Genomic DNA, 26,115 nt, shown 5'->3' on the forward strand with positions numbered 1-26,115 from the left:
TATTGCTGTTATTGTAGAGAGGTTTCAACTAGGTCATGTAAGACGGCACTCCCCAAATGAATTACTACACAATGTCGAGTGTACGGAGTCGTAAGGGAACCAATTTTGTTTGGTTCCTCTGGTTTTACTAAACATACCATAGTGATAGTTTAACTTTGGTTACTGTATGAAACCATGGTTAGCCATTGTGAAAATAAACATGTTCAATTTAGGTTTTACTGCAGAAACCATAGTTTAAATATGGTATTTTTAGATACACCATAACAACAAGAATAACCATGGTTACTCCAATTAAATTAAAACCATGATCAGTGTATTACAAGGAAATGGAAAACATATTGCAAGGGCATGCAAAAATATTTTAGAAAGGGCTTCATAGGAAGAACATAAGTGTGAGTAGATGACAGGATTTTTAAATGATCCCTCACACAGTAGGCACTATATAAAGAAATGTTACCCTTGAAAATAGAGGACAGAGAAAAATAATGGATATTTCCCTTTGCAATTACCAAATATTTCTGAAGTTCTTTGTGTCTTCAACTGGAGCTCATAGCAAACCTGCAATAAAAACAATACAATTCAAACATAGCCATGATCATTCCAAAGTGTCAAATCTTATCTTGTCATAAGAGTTTTCCAATAACTGTAACAACTCTTCTGATGCCTTTAATATCCCTACAATGGTTTCTGTATCCTGGGGGACACAAGCATTTGAGAGGCTGAGGAGAAGAGCATTGAGCAAGTTGGCCAAATTGCTGTGAAAATTATTGAGTCCCTGCAAGTAAGGCATTTCCATCCACAGAACTGCCGCTCACTGTATGTTTTTTGTTTTTGGCACCATTGTGAGTAAATTCTAGAGACTGTTGTGTGCCAGCTCATCTGGCACCAACAATTATGCCACAGTCCAAATCACTGAGATCCCATTTTTCCCCATTCTGATGGTTGATGTGAACATTAACTGAAGCTCCTGACCCGTATCTGCATGATTTTATGCACTGCACTGCTGCCACATGATTGGCGATTAGATAATCATTAGGATGATTGTTGGTGCCAGATGTGCTGGTTTGAGTATTTCTGTAACTGCTGATCTCCTGGGATTTTCACACACAACAGTCTCTAAAATGTACTCAGAATGGTGCCAAAAACAAAAAAACATCCAGTGAGCAGAGTTCTGTCGATGGAAATGCCTTGTTGATGAGAGAGGGCAACAGAGAATAACCGCTCTGTACAATTGTGGTGAGAAGAATATCAGCGGGTTGGCGCTGTTTTGGCTGCATGAGGGAGACCTACACAATATTAGGAAGGTGGCTTTAATGATGTGGATGATCGGTGTATGTACAAACCCCTGTGTAATAAAAATATATTTATGCTTACCTTTTCCCAGAGACATGTCAACTGACAGTTGGCCTCAGAGATTCAAAAGTTGCACATATGAAGTAGGTGCTCTCGCAGGTGGCAGGCGTGTCTGTGTTTGTGATTGTGGGCGAATTCCAATCGAAAGTGATCATCCCTATGCCCTATTCTCACTCCAAAAGGACAGAGCTCATGATGTGGGCACTTTGAATGTAGTATGTGATTGTCCCCTTCGCTAACAGTCTTGCGGAAGGGCCCTGAATTCATGAAAAAATAATTTTCTTAAGTTGGGAACAACCCTATGAGTGGTGTCCCCTTCCCGCAAATGCCCTATGTGTCCGGTTGCCAGCTGATTTTAACTTCTCATTTACCGCTGATTCCTCCCATAGGCTTAATTCGAACCTAAAACAAAGTTTTGTTTCTGTTCACTGACATCCCCTTATCATCATTTTCAGAACGTTGTGGGACCAAAGACGAATGTTATTTTAGGGATGTAACGGGGACATTCGCTGACATCCCCTGAACGCTGTTTTCAGAACATTTCACCCAGATGAAAATGGGACCTGCTGCGAATGTCCAAAATGTCCAGGAAATGTCCTGCAGCAAACGTTACAAAAATGACCAAATGCCGACCTAAGTGGATGTTGGTGAACATCCGAGGGACATCCCCTTTTTGCGGGGAGAGCATCTGCTCCCGGGTCCTAGTACCTGCCACATGCAACAGTCAGTGCGACTTATACAGAGATGCGACTTATATGTGTTTTTGTCTCTCAACAACTTAAATTTGACCCAGTCCGACTTTATTTACGGAAAATACGGTAAATCTCTCATTATGAATATATTTTCACTAGATATTGCATTAGAATCACAGTCGATTCATAGGCTGACAGATGGCCAGATTTCCTGCTCCTGTTTCTAGTCATGTGTCTAGTCATGTGATTTCCTTGTCTTGTCATGTGACCCTCAGGTTTCATGTGTTCTGTCATTATTGGTTAGTTTATTAATCTTGTTATCAGTTCTTTTCTGTCATTGGTTCATGTGTTTATTGTCTTGTTATCAATTTTGTATTCTCATTGATTGTCTTGTAATCTTGTTTCCCATGTCCATGTATATAAGCCCTGATGTTTGCCATTGTCCTTTGTGTATTAATCATGTAACTTTGATCTTGTAAGTTGGTTGTCTAGTCTAGTCTAGTCTTTCCAAGTTAAGTCTTTTGTTCTTGTTTATGTTGGAAATTCACATTGTAAATAAACACTACATTTGGCTTCCCACATCACCATCATCTTCGTCTGTTCCTGTCATCAGCCTGTCCCTATGTTACAAATGTATGCAGATGATGCTGTTCAGCAGCTGTACGCACTGAGCATACCATGAGAGGGTGCTAATTAATGCTGTTTTTATTTTTTACATAATTTTTACATTGATTATTAATCTGTGTATGCTCATGAGATATTGAGAAAGCAAGAGAGGATGAGAAAAAAATAAAGGTGTGCGTTTGTGTGTTGTAAAGTGTGTGTATGTGCATCCAAGGATTGGGGATGGGTGAAAAGAATCTGATTAGTTCAGTTTTTTTTTTTAATTGGTGCTTTTTCCACATACAAAAAAATAGCATAGAGATAGTTAACATTTGAACCCAGGCTCAAAATGAGTAAACGCTTGCTAAACAGATAAACTTGATCGAAACATTTGCAAAAATGCCTAAAAGTATTGACAAATGACAAATGAAGCAAATGAGATCGCTTTTCCCCTGGAGACTGCAGTCTCCTCGGCACCTGAGTCCAGGGTAATCCTGCCTCTTTCATCGGATGCATCTAATGCTAGCTGCTCAACCTCCTCCCATGGAACCTCTTCCCTCCTACAGCAACCTTCTGCTAGTCCTGCCAGCCCAGAGGTACCTGTTAGCTGCCCTCTAACAGTAACTGACATATCAGATTTTGGCAAATTTAAAGCAGATTAGCTTAAATTGACACTGACATAGGACAAAACCGCTCAATGACTGGAGTAATGTAAAAAAACAGTCACAAAGCATCTATCCACACAAGCACATTAGAGTGCTCAGTTACGTGCAACATAGTTTCTACGTCTGTGTACAGGAAAGAGACAGTCAATTTATTCAGCATTAGATTGCTTCCACCAAGACACGACAGAACGCAACAGGTATGTGTCAAAGCAATAATTGATTTAATTGCCATTTGTGGACAGCATAATGTACCTCTTAGAGGTCATACAGACAAACGCAGGAATTTCCATTTGTTCCTTAACTTTCGTGCAGTTGGTGATACAACATTAAAACAGTATTTGCAGCTTGCACCTTCAAATGCAAATTACTGTGGGCATCAAATACAAAACGAACTAATTGAGTTGTGTGGGAAACAGATTCAGAACACAATTCTTGAGAAATGCAAACAAGCCCGGTGGTTTTCTCTGCTTTCAGAAGAAATGGCTAACATCAGCAATTCAGAACAAGTCCGTTATTAGTCCACAATGTGGATTGTGACTCTGGAAACTGTTCAGTATGAGAGGACTTTTTGTGATTCATTTCCACTGCTGATACCAAAGGCGAGACCTTGACAAAAATGTTGCTGGTCTTTTGTAATAGTTGTCTATGAGGCCCCAAATTCTTGCAGGTGGTATAGCTGCCCATTTGTCTTAGCAAAATGCCTCCAGGTCATGCAAAGTCTTTGGTCATCTTGCATGAACCGCACGTTTGAGATCTCCCCAGAGTGGCTCGATGATATTAAGGTCATGAGACTGTGATTGCCACTCCAGAACCTTCAACTTTTTCTGCTGTAACCACTGGAGGGTCAACTTGGCCTTGTGCTTAGAGTCATTGTCATGCTGGAACGTCCAAGGGCGTCCCATGCTCAGCTTTCGTGCAGAAGAATGCAAATTGTCTGCCAGTATTTTCTGATAACATGCTGCATTCATCTTGCCATCAATTTTCACAAGATTCCCCTTGCCTTTAGAGCTCACACAGCCCCAAAACATCAGTGAGTCACCACCATGCTTCACAGTGGGGATGGTATTTTTTCACTATAGGCCTTGTTGACCCCTCTCCAAACATAGCGCTTATGGTTGTGACCATAAAGCTCTATTTTGATCTCGTCACTCCAAATTACAATGTACCAGAAGCTGTGAGGTGTGTCAAGGTGTTGTCGGGCATATTGTAACCGGGTTTTTTGTGGCATTGGTGCAGTAAAGGCTTCTTTCTGGCAACTCAACCATGCAGCTCAATTTTGTTCAAGTATCATCGTATTGTGCTCCTTGAAACAACCACACCATCAAACGGAGCCGGAAAACAGGAAGGAGAGTCGGCGTTCTCGTCAGACTAAGACGTCGTGCAAATCGACCCCTGCTACCCAGCATTCTACTAGCAAATTTTCAGTCTCTGGACAACAAGCTCTTCGAGCTGAGAGCGCGGATCTCTTTCCAACGAGAGACGAGGGACTGCTGCATTATCTGCCTTACAGAAACTTGGATGTCTGCAGAGGTTCTCAGTGCACCAAGCGGACAGAGTGAAAGACCTCTCAGGTAAAAGCAGAGGTGGAGGTGTATGTTTTATGATTAACAAATCCTGGTGTGATCAGAGGAACGTGCATTCTATCAAGTCTTTCTGTTCTCCTGATCTGGAATTTCTCATGCTTCAGTGTCGACTATTCTTGCTACCAAGGGAATTCACAGCGGTCATTATCACAGCTATGTACATCCCCCCACAAGCCGACACAGACCGGGCACTCAAGGAACTGTATGGGAGTATAAATGAGCAGGAAACCGTGCACCCTGAGGTCGTGTTCACTGTGACTGGAGACTTTAACAAAGCCAACTTCAAGTCAATAGCACCGAAATACTACCAACACATCAGATGCAACACACGAGGTGACCGGGTTTTGGACCATTCCTACTCTTCCTTCCGGGATGGCTATAAATCCCTCCCCCGCCCACCATTTGGCAATTTGGACCACTCTTTCATTCTCCTTCTGCCCGCTTATAGGCAGAAACTGAAACAGGCAGCACCCGACCTCAATACGATCCAGTGCTGGTCAGACCAATCAGATTCTATGCTACAGGACTGTTTTGATCAAGTGGACTGGGAGATGTTCCGGTCCGCCTCTGATGACGACATCAAGGTCTATGCTGATACCATAATGTTTAATCAGGAAGCGCATAGATAATGTAGTTCCGACCAAAACAATACAGATCTACCCTAACCAGAAACCGTGAATTAATAGTGATGTTGCAATGTTGCAAAATATTTATTTTGAATAGTAGCCAATCTAAAATAAAAGGTCTGGTGAAAAACACTAGTCTGGTGAATCAGATGTTCTATTTAACAGCTATCCTATCCACAACATTCCTGAGTCCCATGATGCTTTGCGGGTGATGTGGGCAGAAACAATCATTATGTTATGAAGAAACGCAGAATTAAAAATGACAGAAACTTGAGAGCAAATGATCACAGAATCACAGTGAGGCGTTATTGTTCTTCCCCATCTATCTATTATTGATAATAGGTGGGAGGATGATGGCGAAATATTGCAAATAGAAGCATTTTAGTTATTTTGTTGAGGGTTTATCCATCGATGGAGAAGCTAAGTAGACTAACCTGAAAAGCTCTGTAGCCTATTAGTGCCTTCACAGCTGTAAAGTTGGACATGTTTTGAGAACTGTAGTTAATTATGTTTATTTTAAAGCAGATACTGAGTCTAGTCAGAAACTGAAGATAAAAAAAAATTATTTTGCAGGAGATGACAATGTCAACATAGATTATTAATTATTAGTTTGAATATATAATCTCCATATCTTAATGCTAGGCTAAACCTACATTAAATGTTTTGGTGTTGATAGACTGGCTGATCCTGTTGATAGATTGAATATATCGTTCTTGTGTGGGAAATCATGATACATTAACGGCCACCCAATAAATTGTACCGTACAAAAAGGACCACATGTTATGCAAATAAATACATTCATTTGGACATACTGTACATTATAAACATTGTACAAACATGTTCAATGTTCTCTGTAAAGCAACTCTAAAACAATATGCATTATGAAAAGCACTGTACAAATAAATGTAATTGATATCTGATTAATGTCCACACTTTTTTCCAAATCACTTTTTCCCCCTTAAGGGAAGACATGGACATTCAATAGAAAGTGAATTTATGGCAGGAAAAATGCAGGAAAGAGGAAAATCATATTAAAATTAATTTCAAATGACAAAACATCTTACTACTGTACATGTCTCATCTAATAATTATGGTCTTCACCAGTAGAATTAATTGAGCATCACAACATGAAAACAGTTGAAAACACCGTCACTAGCAAGCAGGGGTGTAAAGTAATGAATTACAAATACTCATGTTGTTGTAATTAAGTGATTTTTCCCAGAAATTGTACTTTAAGAAGTTTTAAAATGGTATAATTTTACTTGAGAACATTTTAAGTGGTGTTACTGTACTTCAACTGTGCTGCTTTCCCTCCGTCTGTGTTTGCTACTTCCCTGTCCTGATTTTATCCATCAATGTCATTGGCGTGACTCCCATCAAATCAAAATTTGAATGGCAGCTGTAGATCAGGCGCCAACTGTTATGGATGTGGACTATACCCAGGGGCATAGATTCTGGGGGGATGGGGGGAGGTAACACACTCTTTGTCATCCTGTCATTCGGCACAAGTGTTTTCAACAACGAGCTGAAAGAAGCCGATCCATTTATTCATGCAACACGTGAAAATGTTAGCAAGCTATTTTGCTGTCACTGTTAATGTTAATTTCCCCACGAGCACAGAGGTAAATCAGATGAATTCAGTCAGCTACTCTGCACATTGTACATAGTACCAGCACTTAAATGTTAAGATGTGGGAATTGTATATTGAATTTTAGGTTACAATGTTGTGAATTTTGTGTTAAAATATGTAACTGACATGACAAGCCATTTCATAATTGCACATGCATTTGTACATTATGTACATTAAAAAAAGCTAAAATGTGTTTATATATACAGTTGTGCAGAACTTTGGATACCCCTTTTTGTTTTATACGTTTTCACACCGCTTTCAGAATTTATACAAATATAAGAGATAAAAGATGATATATATTTTTATGTAGTACTGCCCTTTAAAATCTACACAACACAAAATGTACTCTAATATACACAAATCATCCTTTCAAAAGTTTGCATCCCTTTGTTTTTTGTGTTGCCTTCTTGAGCATCAATGAATGTTTGAACCTTTTGTAATAGTTGTGTATATAGAGTCCATCAGTTGTCCCTGCTATATCATATAGCCACTGTTGGGAAGAACTTAAATGTGCAGAAGATGCTGGGAAACCAAATAATGTACAGTAGTTAGGGGATTTTTCTTAGGAAAAGTTGGCCTCAGGACAAAGCAGGGACTCAAGAACAATTTTTACACAAATAGTCATTGATTATTGAGAAAGCAACACACCATACACACTTAAGACCAAATGGAATGTAAACTCTTGAACAGGATCATTTGTGTAAATTCAGTTTCTATTTTGTCTTGTTGAATATATGTGAGTATCTGTTATGTCACATAGTATTCATTGAACAGTATACAGTGGGTGGCGGTATGTGCTGCTTCATCTGTCAGTAACCGTAGAAGAACTTGGCAAACATTTTCTGAATCTCGCAGTTTAGAGGTGTAGTTCGATTGTGATGCCACGAGATAAGTTGGAGAAATGGAGAAATGTTTGTTCCAGCCAAAATGGACAAAAATAAGATGCTTTAAATATGATTCTTCATGTGCTCCCTAGACATTTACATTTAGAGAACATTTTGACGTATTGCGTTCCCTTCAATTTATTCCCTACATTTTGTTTAGTTGGTCTTAAAAAGATCTTTAAAAAGTCTTAAATTTAGCTTCATAAAACCTGCAGAAACCCTGCATTATATCAGTTTGTTCCATGAAACACGCTCACGCTGCGTGTGTGAGGACAAAGCGCTGATAAACCTCAGAACACAGTGTGAATCAGACACATGCATCGACGGCTTTTCTTTTGCCTGCTCTTCAAAATAAAATATCATATCGAAGTTTTCTTATTTGAAATAAAAACACATTTTTCTAACTATATTTCGAACAGAAATATAATGATTATCTTGCATGTGAGCTATTATGATTGCGACAAAATTCAGACTCAAACTATTAGTATATTTCGTCAGTTTTGATTGGGTGGACCAGCTGTCAATCTGAGTGGACCAGTGCCACTCTGGCCCTTATGTGGCCTCGCCCCTGCTACTAATCACAGTGACACTAATACCTCAGAGGCAACTCTCAGCTCTTAAACATAATCTAAACCCGTTCTGGATAGATCAAGCTAAACATTTTAGTGAACCTTTGAGGTTAAATTTTACATGTGAACTTTTGCAACATCACTTGAATGTACAGTGCATCCGGAAAGTATTCACAGCGCTTCACTTTTTCCACATTTTGTTATGTTACAGCCTTATTCCAAAATGGATTAAATTCATTATTTTCCTCAAAATTCTACAAACAATACCCAATAAAGAATTTTGTTTGAAATCTTTGCAAATTTATTAATAATAAAAAACGAAAAAAATCACATGTACGTAAGTATTCACAGCCTTTGCCATGAAACTCAAAATTGAGCTCAGGTGCATCCTGTTTCCACTGATCATCCTTGAGATGTTTCTACAACTTGATTGGAGTCCACCTGTGGTAAATTCAGTTGATTGGACATGATTTGGAAAGGCACACATCTGTCTATATAAGGTCCCACAGTTAACAGTGCATGTCAGAGCACAAACCAAGCCATGAAGTCCAAGGAATTGTCTGTAGACCTCCGAGACAGGATTGTATCGAGGCACAGATCTGGGGAAGGGTACAGAAAAATTTCTGCAGCATTGAAGGTCCCAATGAGCACAGTGGCCTCCATCATCCGTAAATGGAAGAAGTTTGGAACCACCAGGACTCTTCCTAGAGCTGGCCGCCCGGCCAAACTGAGCGATCGGGGGAGAAGGGCTTTAGTCAGGGAGGTGACCAAGAACCCGATGGTCACTCTGACAGAGCTCCAGCATTTCTCTGTGGAGAGAGGAGAACCTTCCAGAAGAACAACCATCTCTGCAGCACTCCACCAATCAGGCCTGTATGGTAGAGTGGCCAGACGGAAGCCACTCCTCAGTAAAAGGCACATGACAGCCCACCTGGAGTTTGCCAAAAGGCACCTGAAGGACTCTCAGACCATGAGAAACAAAGATTGAACTCTTTGGCCTGAATGGCAAGCGTCATGTCTGGAGGAAACCAGGCACTGCTCATCACCTGGCCAATACCATCCCTACAGTGAAGCATGGTGGTTGCAGCATCATGCTGTGGGGATGTTTTTCAGCGGCAGGAACTGGGAGACTAGTCAGGATCGAGGGAAAGATGAATGCAGCAATGTACAGAGACATCCTTGATGAAAACCTGCTCCAGAGCGCTCTGGACCTCAGACTGGGTCGAAGGTTCATCTTCCAACAGGACAACGACCCTAAGCACACAGCCAAGATAACAAAGGAGTGGCTACGGGACAACTCTGTGAATTTCCTTGAGTGGCCCAGCCAGAACCCAGACTTGAACCTGATTGAACATCTCTGGAGACATCTGAAAATGGCTGTGCACCGACGCTCCCCATCCAACCTGATGGAGCTTGAGAGGTCCTGCAAAGAAGAATGGGAGAAACTGCCCAAAAATAGGTGTGCCAAGCTTGTAGCATCATACTCAAAAAGACTTGAGGCTGTAATTGGTGCCAAAGGTGCTTCAACAAAGTATTGAGCAAAGGCTGTGAATACTTATGTACATGTGTACATTATGTACATTTTTTTTTTTTTCCGTTTTTTATTTAATAAGTTTGCAAAGATTTCAAACAAACTTCTTTCACGTTGTCATTATGGGGTATTATTTGTAGAATTTTGAGGAAAATAATGAATTTAATCCATTTTGGAATAAGGCTGTAACATAACAAAATGTGGAAAAAGTGAAGCGCTGTGAATACTTTCCGGATGCACTGTAGATGCCACTAGATCTAGAAAAAAAATTGGAAGAGCTTGAACTTATAGTATACTTGTGGCTAATTTTATATGTAAAATATAATTTAATAGTTTTCTCCTTGTTCTTTTTCAGTACTGATTTCAAACATTCACTCTGGACACAATGAAGGTGATTGAATTTGATTCATATATATTCAGATATGTCTGATAGAATGCTTACTGTTACAAACCAGCTGAAAATTAGCATTATCATCTTGACTTGCACCTTTTCAAAGTTATAATTACTTGTGTTGTGTTGTATCCCTGCAGACAGTTCTGAGATGTTACTGTGACAGGTGGCAACACCTAAAACAACTGCATATAAAAATGACAATTTCTTCAGAAATATCAGTCATTTTGGCTAACTAGTTATAAAGCATGTAGTCACACATAAAAGTAACATTTCCTTAGTATTGAAAATTAGTAACTCTGCTGACACCACACAAATTTCCGTAATACTCAGTTCTAGGAACACAATTTAATACATTGCATTAGACACTAAACAAGTGGCAGTGATAGATAAAGAGGACAAAACGTCTTCTAAACTGATTTAAAATTGTGTATCTGTGTTTATGCATTAAATACTGAACATTATTTTTAACTATTTTCAGTGTGAATTGTTGTCATTGTACAGTTAGACCAAAAGCAAAACTGACCGTACAGCCTGATGAACGTGTATTCAGAGGAGAGACAGTCACTCTCAGATGTGACATACAGGAGAGAGGAGTCACTATCTGGCAGTACACCTGGGATAAAGATGGTTCATTCGTCCACCAAAATAAACTACAGGACTACAATATCAGTTTTGTTACTCAGTTTAATGCAGGTAAATACACCTGTTATGGAGGAGATACAAAAGGGTCACAATACAAATACACCAGTAATGAAGTTACTCTGACAGTCACAGGTGAGAGAGTTCATCTGTGTTCATCATCTTTCAAATCAGCAATGTACAAAAATATTCAAAACATGATGACAGATTTATTTTACTAAGACCTTTATAAGAGGTCAGATTTATTTATTCTGTGTGAACAAATGTCTTAAGTATATATTGTATTCTCTCTACAGATTTACCCAGAGTTACAGTGAATGTTGAGCCAGACAGTTCAGTGTTCACTGGAGAGAGAGTGACTCTGAAGTGCGAGATAGAGACTCAGTACAGTGACTGGAGATATCAGTGGTATAAAAACAACACTTCAGTGTCTGCATCTGAGCATCACACTGTAAACAGAGACACTTTTACTATCAAAGGAGCTGCTGAATCTGATCAGGATCAGTACTGGTGTAGAGGAGTGAGAGATAAAAGACCTTCATCCTCACAGGACAGTAATCATGTGACTCTCTCTGTTAAAGGTGAGTAATTGCTGTGATAAAGACTCAGAGATGAGCAGGTGACCTCCTCAACTCCTTCATGTTTCTTGCTCTCCTGCAGGATCAAGGCCAAAACCTGAACTCCCATCAAATATTAAAGGAGCTGCACTGACCTGTTTATAACAAATTAATCAAACATTCATTTTGTTGAATATTCTACTGAATTGCAAAATGATGTCACTCTTGTAATTAGTTGTATTTTTATTTATAGAATGTATTTTATTACTTTTCATGTTTTCGTTATGTTGTTTGATTAAATATTGTGTAATTGTGTTTGCACAGAGCATTTTGAAGCTGTTTTGACAGTGAAGCCTAAAAATCAGCTGTTCAGAGGAGAAACAGTCACTCTCAGATGTGACATACAGGGTGGAGGAGACACTGAGTGGACATACAGCTGGACTGTAAAGAATACCAACAACGGTTATAGAAACACTGTCAATCAATGCAAGACACAGGAGTGCAAAATCAACAGTGTTGAACACACACACAGTGGTAAATACACCTGTAGTGGAAAAACAAGAGATGGACAAAACTCAAAGATCAGTGATGCTGTTACACTGACTGTTTTAAGTGAGTTTCTATGTTTGTTTGTTCATTATTCTCAGTATAAACAGCAAAAGACAAACATTAATTTAACATTTACATTAACATTAATGTTACTAATGAAAGAGGTATCAATTTCAGATTGGAAAGCAGTTTTAAGTGTATCTCCACAGAAGTGGGTGACTGAAGGAGACTCAGTGACTCTGATCTGTGAGGTTAAAGACTCCTCTACAGACTGGACATTTAGCTGGTACAAAGAAGATAATACGTTAAATTATAAACTCCTGTCAGACAGCAGCAGAGGAGCTGGAGGAAACTACACTCTCAGTTCTGCTGCTGTAAATCACACAGGAGTTTATAAGTGCAGCGCAGAGAGAGGAGAACCAGCCTATTACACAGATCACAGCAGCACACAGCTAATATGGGTCACTGGTGAGTTAAATTATAGTATTTATTTATTTAAAGAAAAAGCATTTCTAATATATTAAAAAAAGAAGTGTCATGTTCAGATGTAATTTTAAGCATTTCTAAGTTCAAGCTGTAATGTGTTTTTCAGGTGTCTCTCCTTCAGTGTCTCTGATCATCAGTCCCAACAGAACTCAACACTCCTCATATGACTCTCTGTCTCTGAGCTGTGAGGATCAGAGTAACTCTACTGAATGGACAGTGAGAATATACACAGACAGATTAAGTGTTTGTTCATTTTCACACCGGGCATCACAAACAGGATCTACATGTAGAATCAGTCCCGTCTACACTTTTGACACTGGAGTGTACTGGTGTCAGTCTCAATCTGGAGAGAAGAGTAATCCTGTTAATATCACTGTACACAGTGAGTCTACAACTCTGTATTTATTAATTTCACTGGTAGTTTACAGTCAGTGAATGATTGGGATAGCAAAGAATGTATTAAGCATGTGATACAATTCTTGTTTTGTTTGAACTATATCAGCAAATTATTAATGGTACGAGACCTGTACGAGACTTAAACTTATGGACCAGAATATCATAGAAACTTGTGGGCTCTTTTACTTAGTCAGTAAATATCCTATACCGGCCACACATCAACAAGTTGAAAACTATTAAGAAAACTGTAGGAACCACATAGCAATGCTCTGACAACCATGCATAACAACCCAACATTGCATGAGTTAACACCACTGACATTTTCTACAGTTTTTGATATAATCTCACTATTTGCATTACAATAAGCACACATTTCCTCTGTTCTGTAGATGGTGGTGTGATTCTGGAGAGTCCTGTTCATCCTGTGACTGAAGGAGATTCTCTGACTCTACGCTGTTTACATCGATATTCAAATCCCTCAGACCTCACAGCTGATTTCTATAAAGATGGATCACTCCTCCAGAAGCAGACTACAGGAGAGATGATCATCCATACTGTCTCAAAGTCACACGAAGGTTTCTACTACTGTAAACACACAGAGAGAGGAGAGTCACCCAAGAGCTGGATCTCAGTCAGAGGTGAGACTGTACAGAAGAACTATAAACACTATTAAAAATGTTTAGTATAATTTGCAGCACATTTTTAAATATATAAATGTATGTATCTTCCTCAGCCTCAAAACCTCTGTCTCATGGCCTGATAACTGGAGTGACTGTAGGACTGAGTGTCACGCTTTTGATCATTTTCATACTGATCCTGCTGTGGTGCTTCAAAAACAACAAAGGTTCATCTTCTGCCCTATTAGAATTCAATGGCAATTTATGAATACATTTGCACCGACCTTAATATGGAGGAGTTTTTATTGAAGTCTTATGAATAAGAACATTAGCATATCATTTACAAACATGTATGCAGACAGTATATTCATTTGTTTGATTTCAGACCCCTTTATTCCTCAAAACTTTCATGTAAACACTGTGTTTGACTAGGTGGAGGATCTTTGTCTCCCTCTGTTGTCAATCAACAGCAGAATATCAGTCAGACATCAGAACAGGACCAGAGTGAATATGGGTGTACGGCACTGCACTCTGGTCAGTCTCAAATCTTTTTACAATGCATGTAAACAGTGTCTAGTGCAGTGAGAAACTAATCTGAATAATGTAATAAATAAATAAATAATATAATATAATATATATATAATTTTTTTTTTTTTTTTTTTTTTTTTCATTTATTCATTCATTCATTTTTTTTAAGTTAGTGTCAAAATGAAAAACAATATTTCCCTGTGGGCTTTAATTCATAATATATAAAGATCTGATGAATGGTCTCTTGTTTATTTATTTATTTCAGGCACTGCTCACATTTATGATTCTGTTCATGCAACAATTAATTCATACACAAGCACAGGTAATGATCTCATCTAAAGTATTTCATCATGTCATGATATTGTAATGCACAGTCAAAAAGCTCTTTTATAAAGAAACTGAAATGTAATAGAGATCAAATCAATCTTTTTTTAGATGTCACTGGGGCAGATCCAAGTGATGTCATGTATTCACACGCCAACAAGGAGAAAAAGAAGCTAAAGAGCAAAGGTACAATAAGACTAAAAGAGTAAATCCAAACAGAAAAGGGAAAAGTCTTACTCATGTTTTTATTTTTCATTGTAGGCACAGTAACAGGGCCTACAGACCTAACCTATGCTGAGATTGAACTGAAATCTAAGAAGGATGTAAGGAAAAACAAAGGAAACAAAGGTATGTAATTACAAAACATCTCTGCTAAGCCTGTCTGCTTCATCTTATGGTCAGATTAATGCTAATAGTATTTTATTTCTCATTACTGATCATCATAGTTGTCATAGAACAAAGTGTACTACTGTAGTTGCTGACAGGGTTGGGGAGTAACGAAATACAAGTAAGGGGATTATGTATTTAAAATACAAAATATAAGTAACTGTATTCCACTACAGTTACAATTTATATCATTGGTAATTAGAATACAGTTACATTCAAAAAGTATTTTGATTACTGAAGAGATTACTTTGCATTTTATTGTCATTTGTTTCATTTAATATTTAGTCCTTTCAGATGGAAAACATTTATACATATAAATGATGCGATCCAAAGTGTGTTTGAACAGCGGTGAAACACTTTCTTATGATGTGTTACATTCATACGAGCAGACAGAGAAGTAAGTTTGAAGTAAGTTTGGAGCAGAAGAAATAGAAATAAACCTTGTGTAAATTGTCAGCTTTATGCTAAGCTTAAATGCTATTTCTAGCCATTTTACATGCACGTTACCAGACACGATCATATTTTTTTATCAAGAAAATTCACGTTGGATCATAATTTCTTTTTTCTAGTAAGACCTTTGATATTAGGGCAAAAATCATATTCTTGATGATAATTTTTGTATTGTTTTCCTGTAAAAATATCTAAAAATCCTTAAAACAAGATCAGTTTGATTTATCTTGTTTTAGAAACAACACTGCATAAGATATTTCGGTTTTTCAGAGAATGTATTTTTAACATGTGTATTTTGTCTTACTGTACTGGCAGAGTTTTTATAGTCAAAACAAGTGAAAAATCTACCAGTGCTGAAGAAGTAATCCAAAGTATTTAGAATACGTTACTGACCTTGAGTAATCTAATGGAATACATTACAAATGACATTTTACAGCATGTATTCTGTAATCTGTAGTGGAATACATTTCAAAAGTAACCCTCCTAAAAAAATAAATTAAAAAATAAACAGCATCTACAAGCATCATTGAGAATCTAAGAATTCAATTAAATATGCATTTTAGCCTTTTGAATTTATTTTTATGTTTTCAGGTGCTGTTTGTGGATCAAGTGATGTGACCTATGCTCAGATTAAATAAAAGACCAGAGCTGAAACTTGCAACATGCAAACAAGCAAATAAATAAAAGCTTGCAGTTTTTATGCTAATGATATTACATATTGCTGTGCACCTTCCATAAACTAGGCCTTTAAATCTTTAAAAAAAAAAAAAAATGCTTCTGATGAAATATAAATTCAGCTTTACAAAGCTTGTTTTTAATGTAAATTAAACCAAGCTTATTGTTTTTTCTACATACAGAACATACAGTGGATTCAAAGTATTGTTAATTTGCTAAGTCAGCAAACTGAAGTGGTCTCTAATTTTAAAAGCTTGAATTTTATGTAACTAATTGTCAAGCCTTTATGTGCTTCAGAGTAATTGCATTATAATCTTTGACTCTCTGAATATTTTTCTGAAATTTGTGCCCTCAGGAGGCCATACATTTTTTGGTTAATTTTTGTATACTTTCAAAAGTATTTTTTATAGATATATGTAAGGTAAAGTCAAATCTAAATAGAGTAATATATACAAAAATTATAAAAAGCGATACTGCTTTGCAGAAGCAATATTAAAGGCATTGTTCACCCAACAAATGAAAACTCTGTCAACATTTACTCACCCCTTATGTCGTGTGTTGCTGTCAAACTCCAGAAAGCAAATAAAAGTACCATAGAAGTTGTATACACCTAAAGCCACAAGATACATTAGTGTGAGGAACATACCGAAATGTCAGCGTTATTCACTAAAAAGCTTGCAAAGTTAGCAAATCTGGTATGTAAATGTTAGACACACGTCTTCGTTTACATCTTTATTGGTTCTCGCACAGGGCTGTAGCTGATGGGGTGAAAGGTGGTAACAATTCTAGGGGCCCACAGGTCCAGGAGGCCCAAAAATAATTTTAAACTTTTTTTTTTTATATGAAAGGGGCAGTATACTGTAAGGCGGCCCAGAATTCCTTGCTACGGCCCTGTATCTCTCATGTATCATCAGCGTGGCAAATTTTATAATTTGAGATTCTCATCTTTTATATTGTACAGTTGTGTCAATTATTCAATGTTTTATTTCATTAAAATTATTTGTAAATGTTTTTTTTTTGTTTTTTTTTGTTTTTTTTTTGCTTTAAAATTATTATTTTTTTATCCCCTTTTCTCCCAATTTGGAATGCCCAATTCCCACTACTTAGTAAGTCCTCGTGGTGGCACGGTTACTCACCTCAATCCAGGTGGTGGAGGACAAGTCTCAGTTGCCTCTGCTTCTGAGATCATCAATCTGTGCATCTTATCACGTGGCTTGTTGTGCATGACACCGTGGAGACTCACAGCATGTGGAGATTCATGCTACTCTCTGTGATCCACGCACAACTTACCACATGCCCCATTGAGAGTGAGAACGACTAATCATGACCACGAGGAGGTTACCCCATGTGACTCTACCCTCCCTAGCAACCAGGCCAATTTGGTTGCTTAGGAGACCTGGCTGGAGTCACTCAGCACACCCTGGATTCGAACTCGGGACTCCAGGGGTGGTAGTCAGAGTCAATACCCGCTGAGCTACCCAGGCCCCTTTTGCTATGCTTTTTAATGTTTTCTTTTTACTATATATTTTGTCAATTATAATTTAATTTGAAACCCAGATATGACAAGTTTGTGAAAATTGTAATGCTCTGTTGAAAACAAAGCATCAATGATGTAACCCTTGGGATTTTTTAAAAGGCCTGTATGGTATGGAATTCAGGTTCCCTATCTGTCACTCACTCGACGTTGTGTCGATGTAGTGACACTAGGGGTCACTCTTGGGAGCCCGAAACACCTCTGGTCTTTGATAAAAGGCCAATGAAAATTGGCGAGTGGTATTTGCATACCACTCCCCCGAACATACGGGTATAAAAGGAGCTGGTATGCAACCACTCATTCAGATTTTCTCTTCGGAGCCGAACGGTCGATGCTCACTGAGCTGAATTTCCACAGCTGTTCATTCACCTCTGCTGGATCTGATGATGCATTTCAGCGGCTTCTACCTCCTCTGCACTGGCACACTGCAGAGAACGCCCCTGGGCACTTCAGCAGAAATAAAAGAGTATATTCTAAAAAAGAGTATATTTCTCTAAAAGAGCAGCACACACGGAACGTCTTTTTAAAGACGTGTCTTTTTAAAGATGCCTTTCCATTTGTGTGTTATTCCTGGTTGCAGTCGTTATCTCTCGCCTTCTGACGGTCACGATCGCTGACTTTCGTGTCTGGGCACTACCCACGCGGAGACAGCGTTCGTGGATAGATCATGTACTCATTGCGAGAACATGACCATGGCAACGTTGTGGTTGTCATAAGAAAGCAAGCAACCCCAGCAGCTCCCCACCTCGGTCCTTCTACCTACGGGTATGAGGCCAGCACGGCTAGCACTGGGGGCGATTTGGGGACCCCAGTGGGACCACCTCCGTCGGGTATCCCCCCACGTCCCCAGCACGCTCGTCTGCCCTGATCAGGCTTCTAGATGAGTCCGCCGGCTCGTCCCACGGTGAGTTCGACCTCTTGTTCGGAGCCCGCGAAGGTGATGAGCTCTCAAGCGCAGCATCGGAGAGCGGGCTTGTCCAGTCGGATGCGGAAGCATCAGCTGGGCTCCCCTCCTCGGGTACGGTCGCCCAGTCACAGGCTGATGCAGAGATGACGGACATGCTTTCCCGGGCAGCCGCGAGCATCGGGCTAGAGTGGAACCCTCTGCTCTCCCCTGAACCCTCGTGGCTCGATGATTGGTTCCTGGGCTCGCGGCGCCACTCACAGCCACGCCCCACCCCAGTTCCTTTCTTCACGGAAGTGCACGAGGAGCTGACAAGGTCGTGGGAGGCACCTTTTACTGCCCGGTCCCGATCTTTCAGCTCCCCCGCCCTCACTACCCTCGATGGTGGGGTGGCCAAGGGCTATTCAGCGATCCCCCTGGTGGATAAGGCGCTCGCGGTGCACCTATGCCCGCAGAGCGCCGCCACCTGGCTTGGGTGCCCAAAGCTCCGATCCAAGACCTGTAGGTTTACGTCGTCCCTGACGGTCAAAGCCTACGGTGCCGCTGGACAAGCTGCCACCGCCCTGCACGCCATGGCTCTCCTGCAAGTCCACCAAGCCAAGGCGCTAAAGGAACTGCATGAGGGTAGTTCCGCCACAGGATTGATGCAGGAGCTGCGCTCGGTGACTGACCACGCTCTCCGGGCGACGAAGGTCACAGCACGGTCTCTCAGGTGGGCGATTTCCACCTTGGTGGTCCAGGAGCGCCAGCTTTGGCTCAACTTGGTCGAGATGGGAGAGGCCAACAAGACACGGTTATTGGCGCCCCCATTTCCCAGGTTGGCCTGTTTGCCCAGCAGTTCTCGGCGGTGAAGCAGCAGACGGAGGCTATCCAGCACATCCTGCCCCGGCGCGGCTCAAGATTCCGCACCCCATCTGCTTGTCGCCATGGGCATCCCCCTGCAGTGACTCCACCGGCTACACCGCAGCCCGCCCCTGCAGCCCGGCCAAGCTGTGGAGCCCACCGCAGGAAGCAGACGCCACCCGTCTCACGGCCGGCCGCCAAGAACACACGAAAAGCTTCGAAGCGCCCCTGAGATGGGCGTCTTCACAAAGGTCGCAGAGGCAGCCCTTGCCCCATTAAGGGAAGTGGGCATTCGCATCCTAAACTATCTTGACGATTGGCTAATCCTAGCTCACTCTCGGGATGTGTTGTGTGCACACAGGGACCTGGTGCTCTCGCACCTTAGCTGACTAGGGCTTCGGGTCAACTGGGGAAAGAGCAAGCTTAGAGCATCTCTTTTCTCAGCTTGGAGTTGGACTCAGTCTCGATGACGGCGCGCCTCACGAACGAGCGCGCACAGTCGGTGCTGACCTGCGAAGCGAACAGGTCTACCTGTGCCTGCCTGAATCAACCCCTAGTGTCACTACATCGACACAACTTCGAGTGAGTGACAGATAGGGAACGTCCTGGTTATTTGCATAACCTCCGTTCCCTGATGGAGGGAACGAGACGTTGTGTCCCTCCTGCCACAACACTGAACTACACGCTGAAATGGTCGGGACCTTGTCTCGGCTCCTCAGCACAAAACCTGAATGAGTGGTTGCATACCAGCTCCTTTTATACCCGTATGTTCGTGGGGGTGTTATGCAAATACCACTCGCCAATTTTCATTGGCCTTTTATCAAAGACCAGAGGTGTTTCGGGCTCCCAAGAGTGACCCCTAGTGTCACTACATCGACACAACGTCTCGTTCCCTCCATCAGGGAACGGAGGTTACGCAAGTAACCAGGACGTTTATTACTTTTTTCCTTTATATGAATCATTTATACTGGGATTCTGATGAATGATTTGTTAAATGATGACACAGTTGTGCACATGTTGAGCAACATAGCTTTAGGCCTACAGTACTTGCTCAATGAAAAATACAAAATGATGAAAAAAAAAGTTGAAATTACTTTTTGCTTTTTACACAAAGATTATTAACTTATCAAAAACATGCAATGAATCCTGAAAGAAAAATATATTGTACTTATTTTCTGTATAAGCATAATTCTATTTTATTGCATCACAATACCATGACCAGATATGCTTCGAGTTCACGGATGCTGTTATCATGACACCACCGCAGCTGTCATTACTGGATGACCCGAACAGCATGGGGCGGAGATTAATAGGCTTTTAAAAGTATTCTTCGATCGGTTTGAGCTTTGGCCAGCAGTGAACGAGATGATCGAAACAACCATCAAGCATATTCTTGTTTGAGCAGTCTCACTGGATACAAACAACTTTTATCTGCAGAAATGTGCTGATTCTTATTTATCTGCAGAAATGTGTTCTTGAACTCCAGAAGGTAAGCATGATTTTTAGTTGTATAGACATTGTTTGCCATTGAAGTCATTACAGATAAGATGTGCACAGCACTTTCTGCTCAAGTGCAGTTTTTAGTTTATGGCCATTTTATAGTGAAATCATAATCATTAATTTTAATATTTATACATATAAGTATTTCACATTAGTTGTAAAATCATATTTTTTTGTCATTTTTGCTAAAGGGCTTTTTGTGTATTCAAACAATTTTCTAAACCTATATTTTACAAATCATATTATGAAAAAAATTGCTTGTATGTGCATTATACTTGCATCAGAGTTGAGAAGGAACTATGATGGGAAATGCTGGAGGAGAGCATTTCATAATTAAAGGTTAATTCTTGGAGTAGTCATGTGTATAAACATCCATACTGACCTCAAGGGTTCAGTACTCGGAAATGGACAGTCACAGAATAGCAGAAAACACTATTGATTTCTTCATTGCCAAACTGAAAATCATGTGTATTTATGTAATGTACAGTATTTCCATATGCCTATGCTTTGTGCTTTTAATTCCACCTGACCAATATAATTAATTATAAAATAAAACTTAACACATGATAAAAAGAAATATATTTGCAAAGACATTCCATAATTGTTAAAGAAGAATCACAAGTTATTTTATATTATATTTAAAGGTGCATTAAATTGTGCAGTTCTCATTTCTAAATCTGTCTGTAGATAATACTTTCAAGATGTAAAGCCATGCCAAGTGTTACATAACTCTTGATATAAATGTCATCCAAAGGAGAAATGGCCTTACATGCATAGAAATTGGTTTTGTCTTGATTTTGATAGTTAATCTCTATAATATCACAGTTCATAAATGAGTATTTGTATTAAAAAAAAAATTTTTTTAAAAAAACTTCATTGGGCTTACTGATTTTGTGATCTCACAAACTGCTTGTTCTGTTTTTTCATCACGCAGATTAATTCCTGCAGATCTCTTACATTTTCTGTCTGTGTGATTTCTATAGCCCTACTTTAGCCCATGAGGTCCGATGAATCCTTGAAAGAGGAGTGATCCTCTCAGACCCTGCCAAAATATTGTTTCTTTGGAGCAGCCCGCTCATCACATGCTCTCTTCATTGGAAATATAGATTTTTGTTTGTGTGTTGGTGCACGTGAGCGGTCAAAAGTGTTTCTCCAACGCGTCCTCCAAAAACTCAGACTGTTTTCCGAAGCAGACGAGGCTCAGCCCCCTCATACGGAAGTTATGGGAAGTGTGAGAGCCCACCGGTACAGCATAGTTTCCTCTGAAGAAGGCGGTATGAAGCTATCCCCCATCGACATGCAAAATGGCTACGGCAATGGAAATGTGGCCGGCAAAGTGCACACACCGCATCAAACACAAAGCCGCTTTGTCAACAAGGACGGACACTGCAATGTGCAGTTCATCAACATGAGCGAGAAAGGTCAGCGCTACCTGGCTGACATCTTCACAACGTGTGTTGACATTCGCTGGCGTTGGATGGTCATCATCTTCTGCCTCTCTTTCCTGTTGTCCTGGCTTCTTTTCGGATTTATTTTCTGGCTTGTTGCACTTTTTTCTGGGGACTTGGAGAATCAGGAACAGATATGTATTTCGAATGTCGACAGCTTCACGGCAGCCTTCCTGTTTTCTGTTGAAACGCAAACGACTATTGGCTATGGTTACCGCTATGTGACAGAGGATTGCCCCATTGCTGTCTTCATGGTGGTCTTCCAAAGCATTGTAGGATGCATAATTGATGCCTTCATTATTGGTGCAGTCATGGCTAAGATGGCCAAGCCCAAGAAACGAAACGAAACCCTTGTGTTCAGTCACTATGCCACAATTGCAATGAGGGACGGTAAAATGAGTTTGATGTGGAGAGTCGGGAACCTACGGAAGAGCCACCTGGTGGAAGCTCACGTTCGAGCCCAGCTTCTCAAATCTCGCACCACAGCTGAAGGTGAATTCATTCCACTGGATCAAATAGACATTGATGTTGGGTTTGACACGGGTATTGACCGTATATTTTTAGTGTCTCCCATTACCATTGTCCACGAGATTGACGAGGACAGTCCATTCTATGATATGAGCAAACAGGAACTGGAAAGTTCAGAGCTGGAAATAGTTGTAATTTTGGAGGGCATGGTGGAAGCAACGGCCATGACCACTCAGTGTCGCAGCTCTTACGTGACGAGTGAAATCCTGTGGGGCCATCGGTTTGAGCCGGTTCTTTTTGAGGAGAAAAATCACTACAAAGTGGACTACTCACAGTTTGAGAACACATATGAGGTTCCTAGCACTCCTCAATGTAGTGCCAGGGATTTGGCCGAAAAGAAGTACAACATGTCAACTTCAAACTCTTTTTGCTATGAGAATGAAGTAGCCTTCATGGATAAAGAGGAAACAGAAGATGATGATGATGATGATGAAGAGGAACATAGGAACAGTAGAAGAGAGCATGTGGCCTTGGAGGAATTTGATGTTGATGTGGTCACAAACACGGTTTCCAGTCAGGATACTTTACCTCTACAACTAAGACAGCAACTCGGACAACAACCTGAAATATGACAGACAGACATGTATGGAGTTTGTAAAAGGTGATGAAGACTTTGCTCTATGGTACATACAAAACTGGGAGAAGGCTGTCTTGTTCTATACAGCAAAACACTGACATTGGTTTTGAAAGGAATCAAGTGCAGTTTATGCCAAATGTAAAGCACTGTATTTTCACTGATGGATTGAAAACCTTATTTCTGAATAATGAAGTAGCCGGTTAATGAGATGGTCTCTTCACAACTTTTTATTTCATGCTCCTCTTTCAATATATACAGTACTGTACAAAAGTCACCTAAGAAAATTATGTTTAAGCTATTTATCTGGGTGCTAACATTGTATATGCAGGATTACAATAGACCAAAAGCATTAATGCAATACACACAACACAATTCTTCTAATGATTTCATGTTGATATCTTGTGAGAAGTGTAGAAGAACACTGGTTTATATACAGTATTATATACTGGTTTATATACAGTATTTGAAAACATGCTGTCCAGATACTGTAAATAGCTTCAAAAAAAAATTATTTGAACATATATACAGGGTATGTGTGTAACTAACGTACATTGGTCATTATGTGTTGTGATAATATCAATATTGAAGATTAGCCATACTTTTTTTAAATTAATGTAACTGCTAATCTAGGGCACTTATTGTTTTATATAGTATATGAAAATCTACTCAGTCCATGCATTGTATCTGTGATATGAGCTCCAGGGCTTGTCAAAGTACACTCAGCATCTCAGGGTTAGGATAAAATCTGAAATTCATACAGCATGAAAAGTCAAAGAGTTGTAAATATATACAGCACACTACAGCAAATCTTTGATAAATTTGTCAAGAGTGTCATGCTCAAAGCAATCTATAGTACATGCTTTTGATGTGCAATATACAGTAGGTCCAGAGACTGAAGACATGAATGTTAATGTGAATTATCTGCTGCTATTTAGGAAAAGATTATACAATATTAAATGGAAAAAAGTACAAAATAGTATTTAAATGTATTTTGTTTTGTATGACATCATTGTGTTACAGACAAAGCAATAATGACTTGCGATGCTGGCAGGTTTTGAAAAACCAAACACAATAGAGCACTAATATCTAATTTGGGTTTCTTTTATTTAAGAATGTGACAGTAGCAGTCAAAACCACTTCTTATCTTTATACATTTTTTCTTTAAAAAGAAAACCTAAAAACTGTATTCTATAACCTATGTGCTCAAGATTAGCTTCCCGTGCAAATACCTCTATTAATGGATTGATGTGATAAAATAGGATTATTTTTTCTATTGACATTTGTTTGTTTGATTGCTTGAAAGTGGAAGTAATAATCTGTCAGAATAAAAATGACCAATGATTGAAAATATCTGTGGTTTGATTTAAAAATGATTAATGTAAAAATATGTTTTGTCAGTCTAATTGGATTTGAATTCAAGGTAAGCCCGGTCCATTTTCTACATTTCAATATGTAGGCTATAAGTTAATCTATTGCAATACATTTTAACTCTATTTCATTTTCCTCTAATTATGTCAGATTCAACAGTCTTTGGTGACATCATAAAATTCTTGTAATATTTATTGGACCTGCTGCATATTTTCTATATTTCACTGAGATGATAACAATTGATCGCATGGCTAATTACATAGTGAATATGACATATAATGCATATTTTATTTTAGACTAAATATAGTTGTTATTAAGATAATCGAGACAAAGACTGGCTGGCTTGACTAATTTGAATCCATGACCCTAGTTTGTGTAAACAGAGAATTGATTTGAGAGGAGATGCAATGTGAGTATTTGATTTGTTCTGTCTGATTTCTCCCTGAGGGATTTTTCCACATTATCCAGCGACATTCCCTTTTCACTAGGAATATGTGTGCATAAAAAAAGAAATTTCACTACAAGTAATTGTATATACAGTAAACACATACTGTACTATCAGAGCAGATTAAATGGATAGTTCACCCAAAAATTAAAAATTCTCTCATCATTTATTCACCTACATGTCATCCCAGATATGTATGACTTTCTTTCTTCTGCTGAACAAAAACGAAGATATTTAGAAGAATATTTCAGCTCTGTAGGTCCATACAATGCAAGTGAATGGTGACCAGAACTTTGAAAGTCCAAAAAGGACATAATGGCAGTATAAAAGTAATCCAAAAGACTCCAGTGGTTAAATCCATGTCTTCAAAAGCGATGACAGGGGAGGGTGAGAAACAGATTAATATTTAAATCCCTTTTATTAAAAATCTACACTTTCACTTATTCTGGTGTGGAAGTGACTTTCACTTTCACATTCAGCCACCGATACTGGTTGGGGCTGGTAAAAGATAGAGACTGATAGTAAAAAAGGACTTAAATATTGACAATGTTTCTCACCCTCCCCTGTCATTGCTTTGTAAGACATGGATTTAACCACTGAAGTCATATGAATTAGAGGTCTGCAACCCGACCTGGGCCCGAAGGGACCCGAGAACCCCAGGGGCCGGGTTCGGGTCAGTTTTTTTAAGTAGGACTTCGGGTTAGGGTTTGTTATTAATGAAGAAATAAGCAGGCCTAACAAACTTGTTTCGCGCACAAAATTTTCAGAAACGCATGTCGAGACACCTGCGCTCTGTTCCATTCTTTGCACTGTGTCTAGATTGTTTTTAG

At 39.5% G+C, this 26,115-nt stretch overlaps 2 protein-coding genes across 2 annotated transcripts in view; both read left to right on the forward strand.

The window, feature by feature from the left end:
* The window catches only part of LOC127450993 (Fc receptor-like protein 5), a gene marked incomplete at its 5' end in the record, with an annotated part of 56,530 nt that extends 39,478 nt beyond the window's left edge, over nucleotides 1–17,052 (forward strand). The window contains 13 exons of the mRNA XM_051715476.1: nucleotides 10,492–10,527; nucleotides 11,032–11,304; nucleotides 11,466–11,750; nucleotides 12,051–12,338; nucleotides 12,453–12,743; nucleotides 12,868–13,143; nucleotides 13,547–13,795; nucleotides 13,891–14,001; nucleotides 14,207–14,308; nucleotides 14,568–14,624; nucleotides 14,738–14,812; nucleotides 14,888–14,974; nucleotides 16,055–17,052. Coding sequence (XP_051571436.1) covers nucleotides 10,492–10,527; nucleotides 11,032–11,304; nucleotides 11,466–11,750; nucleotides 12,051–12,338; nucleotides 12,453–12,743; nucleotides 12,868–13,143; nucleotides 13,547–13,795; nucleotides 13,891–14,001; nucleotides 14,207–14,308; nucleotides 14,568–14,624; nucleotides 14,738–14,812; nucleotides 14,888–14,974; nucleotides 16,055–16,101 — 2,177 coding nt within the window. The remainder of the gene's footprint in view (nucleotides 1–10,491; nucleotides 10,528–11,031; nucleotides 11,305–11,465; nucleotides 11,751–12,050; nucleotides 12,339–12,452; nucleotides 12,744–12,867; nucleotides 13,144–13,546; nucleotides 13,796–13,890; nucleotides 14,002–14,206; nucleotides 14,309–14,567; nucleotides 14,625–14,737; nucleotides 14,813–14,887; nucleotides 14,975–16,054) is intronic.
* Nucleotides 17,053–20,322: 3,270 nt separating this feature from the next.
* Nucleotides 20,323–24,802, forward strand: LOC127450251 (inward rectifier potassium channel 2-like). The gene is made up of 2 exons (XM_051714200.1): nucleotides 20,323–20,908; nucleotides 21,903–24,802. The coding sequence occupies exon 2, from the start codon at nucleotides 22,142–22,144 to the stop codon at nucleotides 23,465–23,467; it is 1,326 nt and encodes a 441-aa protein (XP_051570160.1). The 5' UTR covers nucleotides 20,323–20,908; nucleotides 21,903–22,141; the 3' UTR covers nucleotides 23,468–24,802.
* Nucleotides 24,803–26,115: the final 1,313 nt, after the last annotated feature.

This window comes from Myxocyprinus asiaticus, chromosome 13 (assembly GCF_019703515.2).
Source record: "Myxocyprinus asiaticus isolate MX2 ecotype Aquarium Trade chromosome 13, UBuf_Myxa_2, whole genome shotgun sequence".
In the NCBI taxonomy this organism is placed as follows: Eukaryota; Metazoa; Chordata; class Actinopteri; order Cypriniformes; family Catostomidae; genus Myxocyprinus; species Myxocyprinus asiaticus.

What these genes read in the sequence shown, in the direction of transcription:
- LOC127450251 (XM_051714200.1), top strand. Translation starts at nt 22,142, where the DNA reads ATGGGAAGTGTGAGAGCCCACCGGTACAGCATAGTTTCCTCTGAAGAA.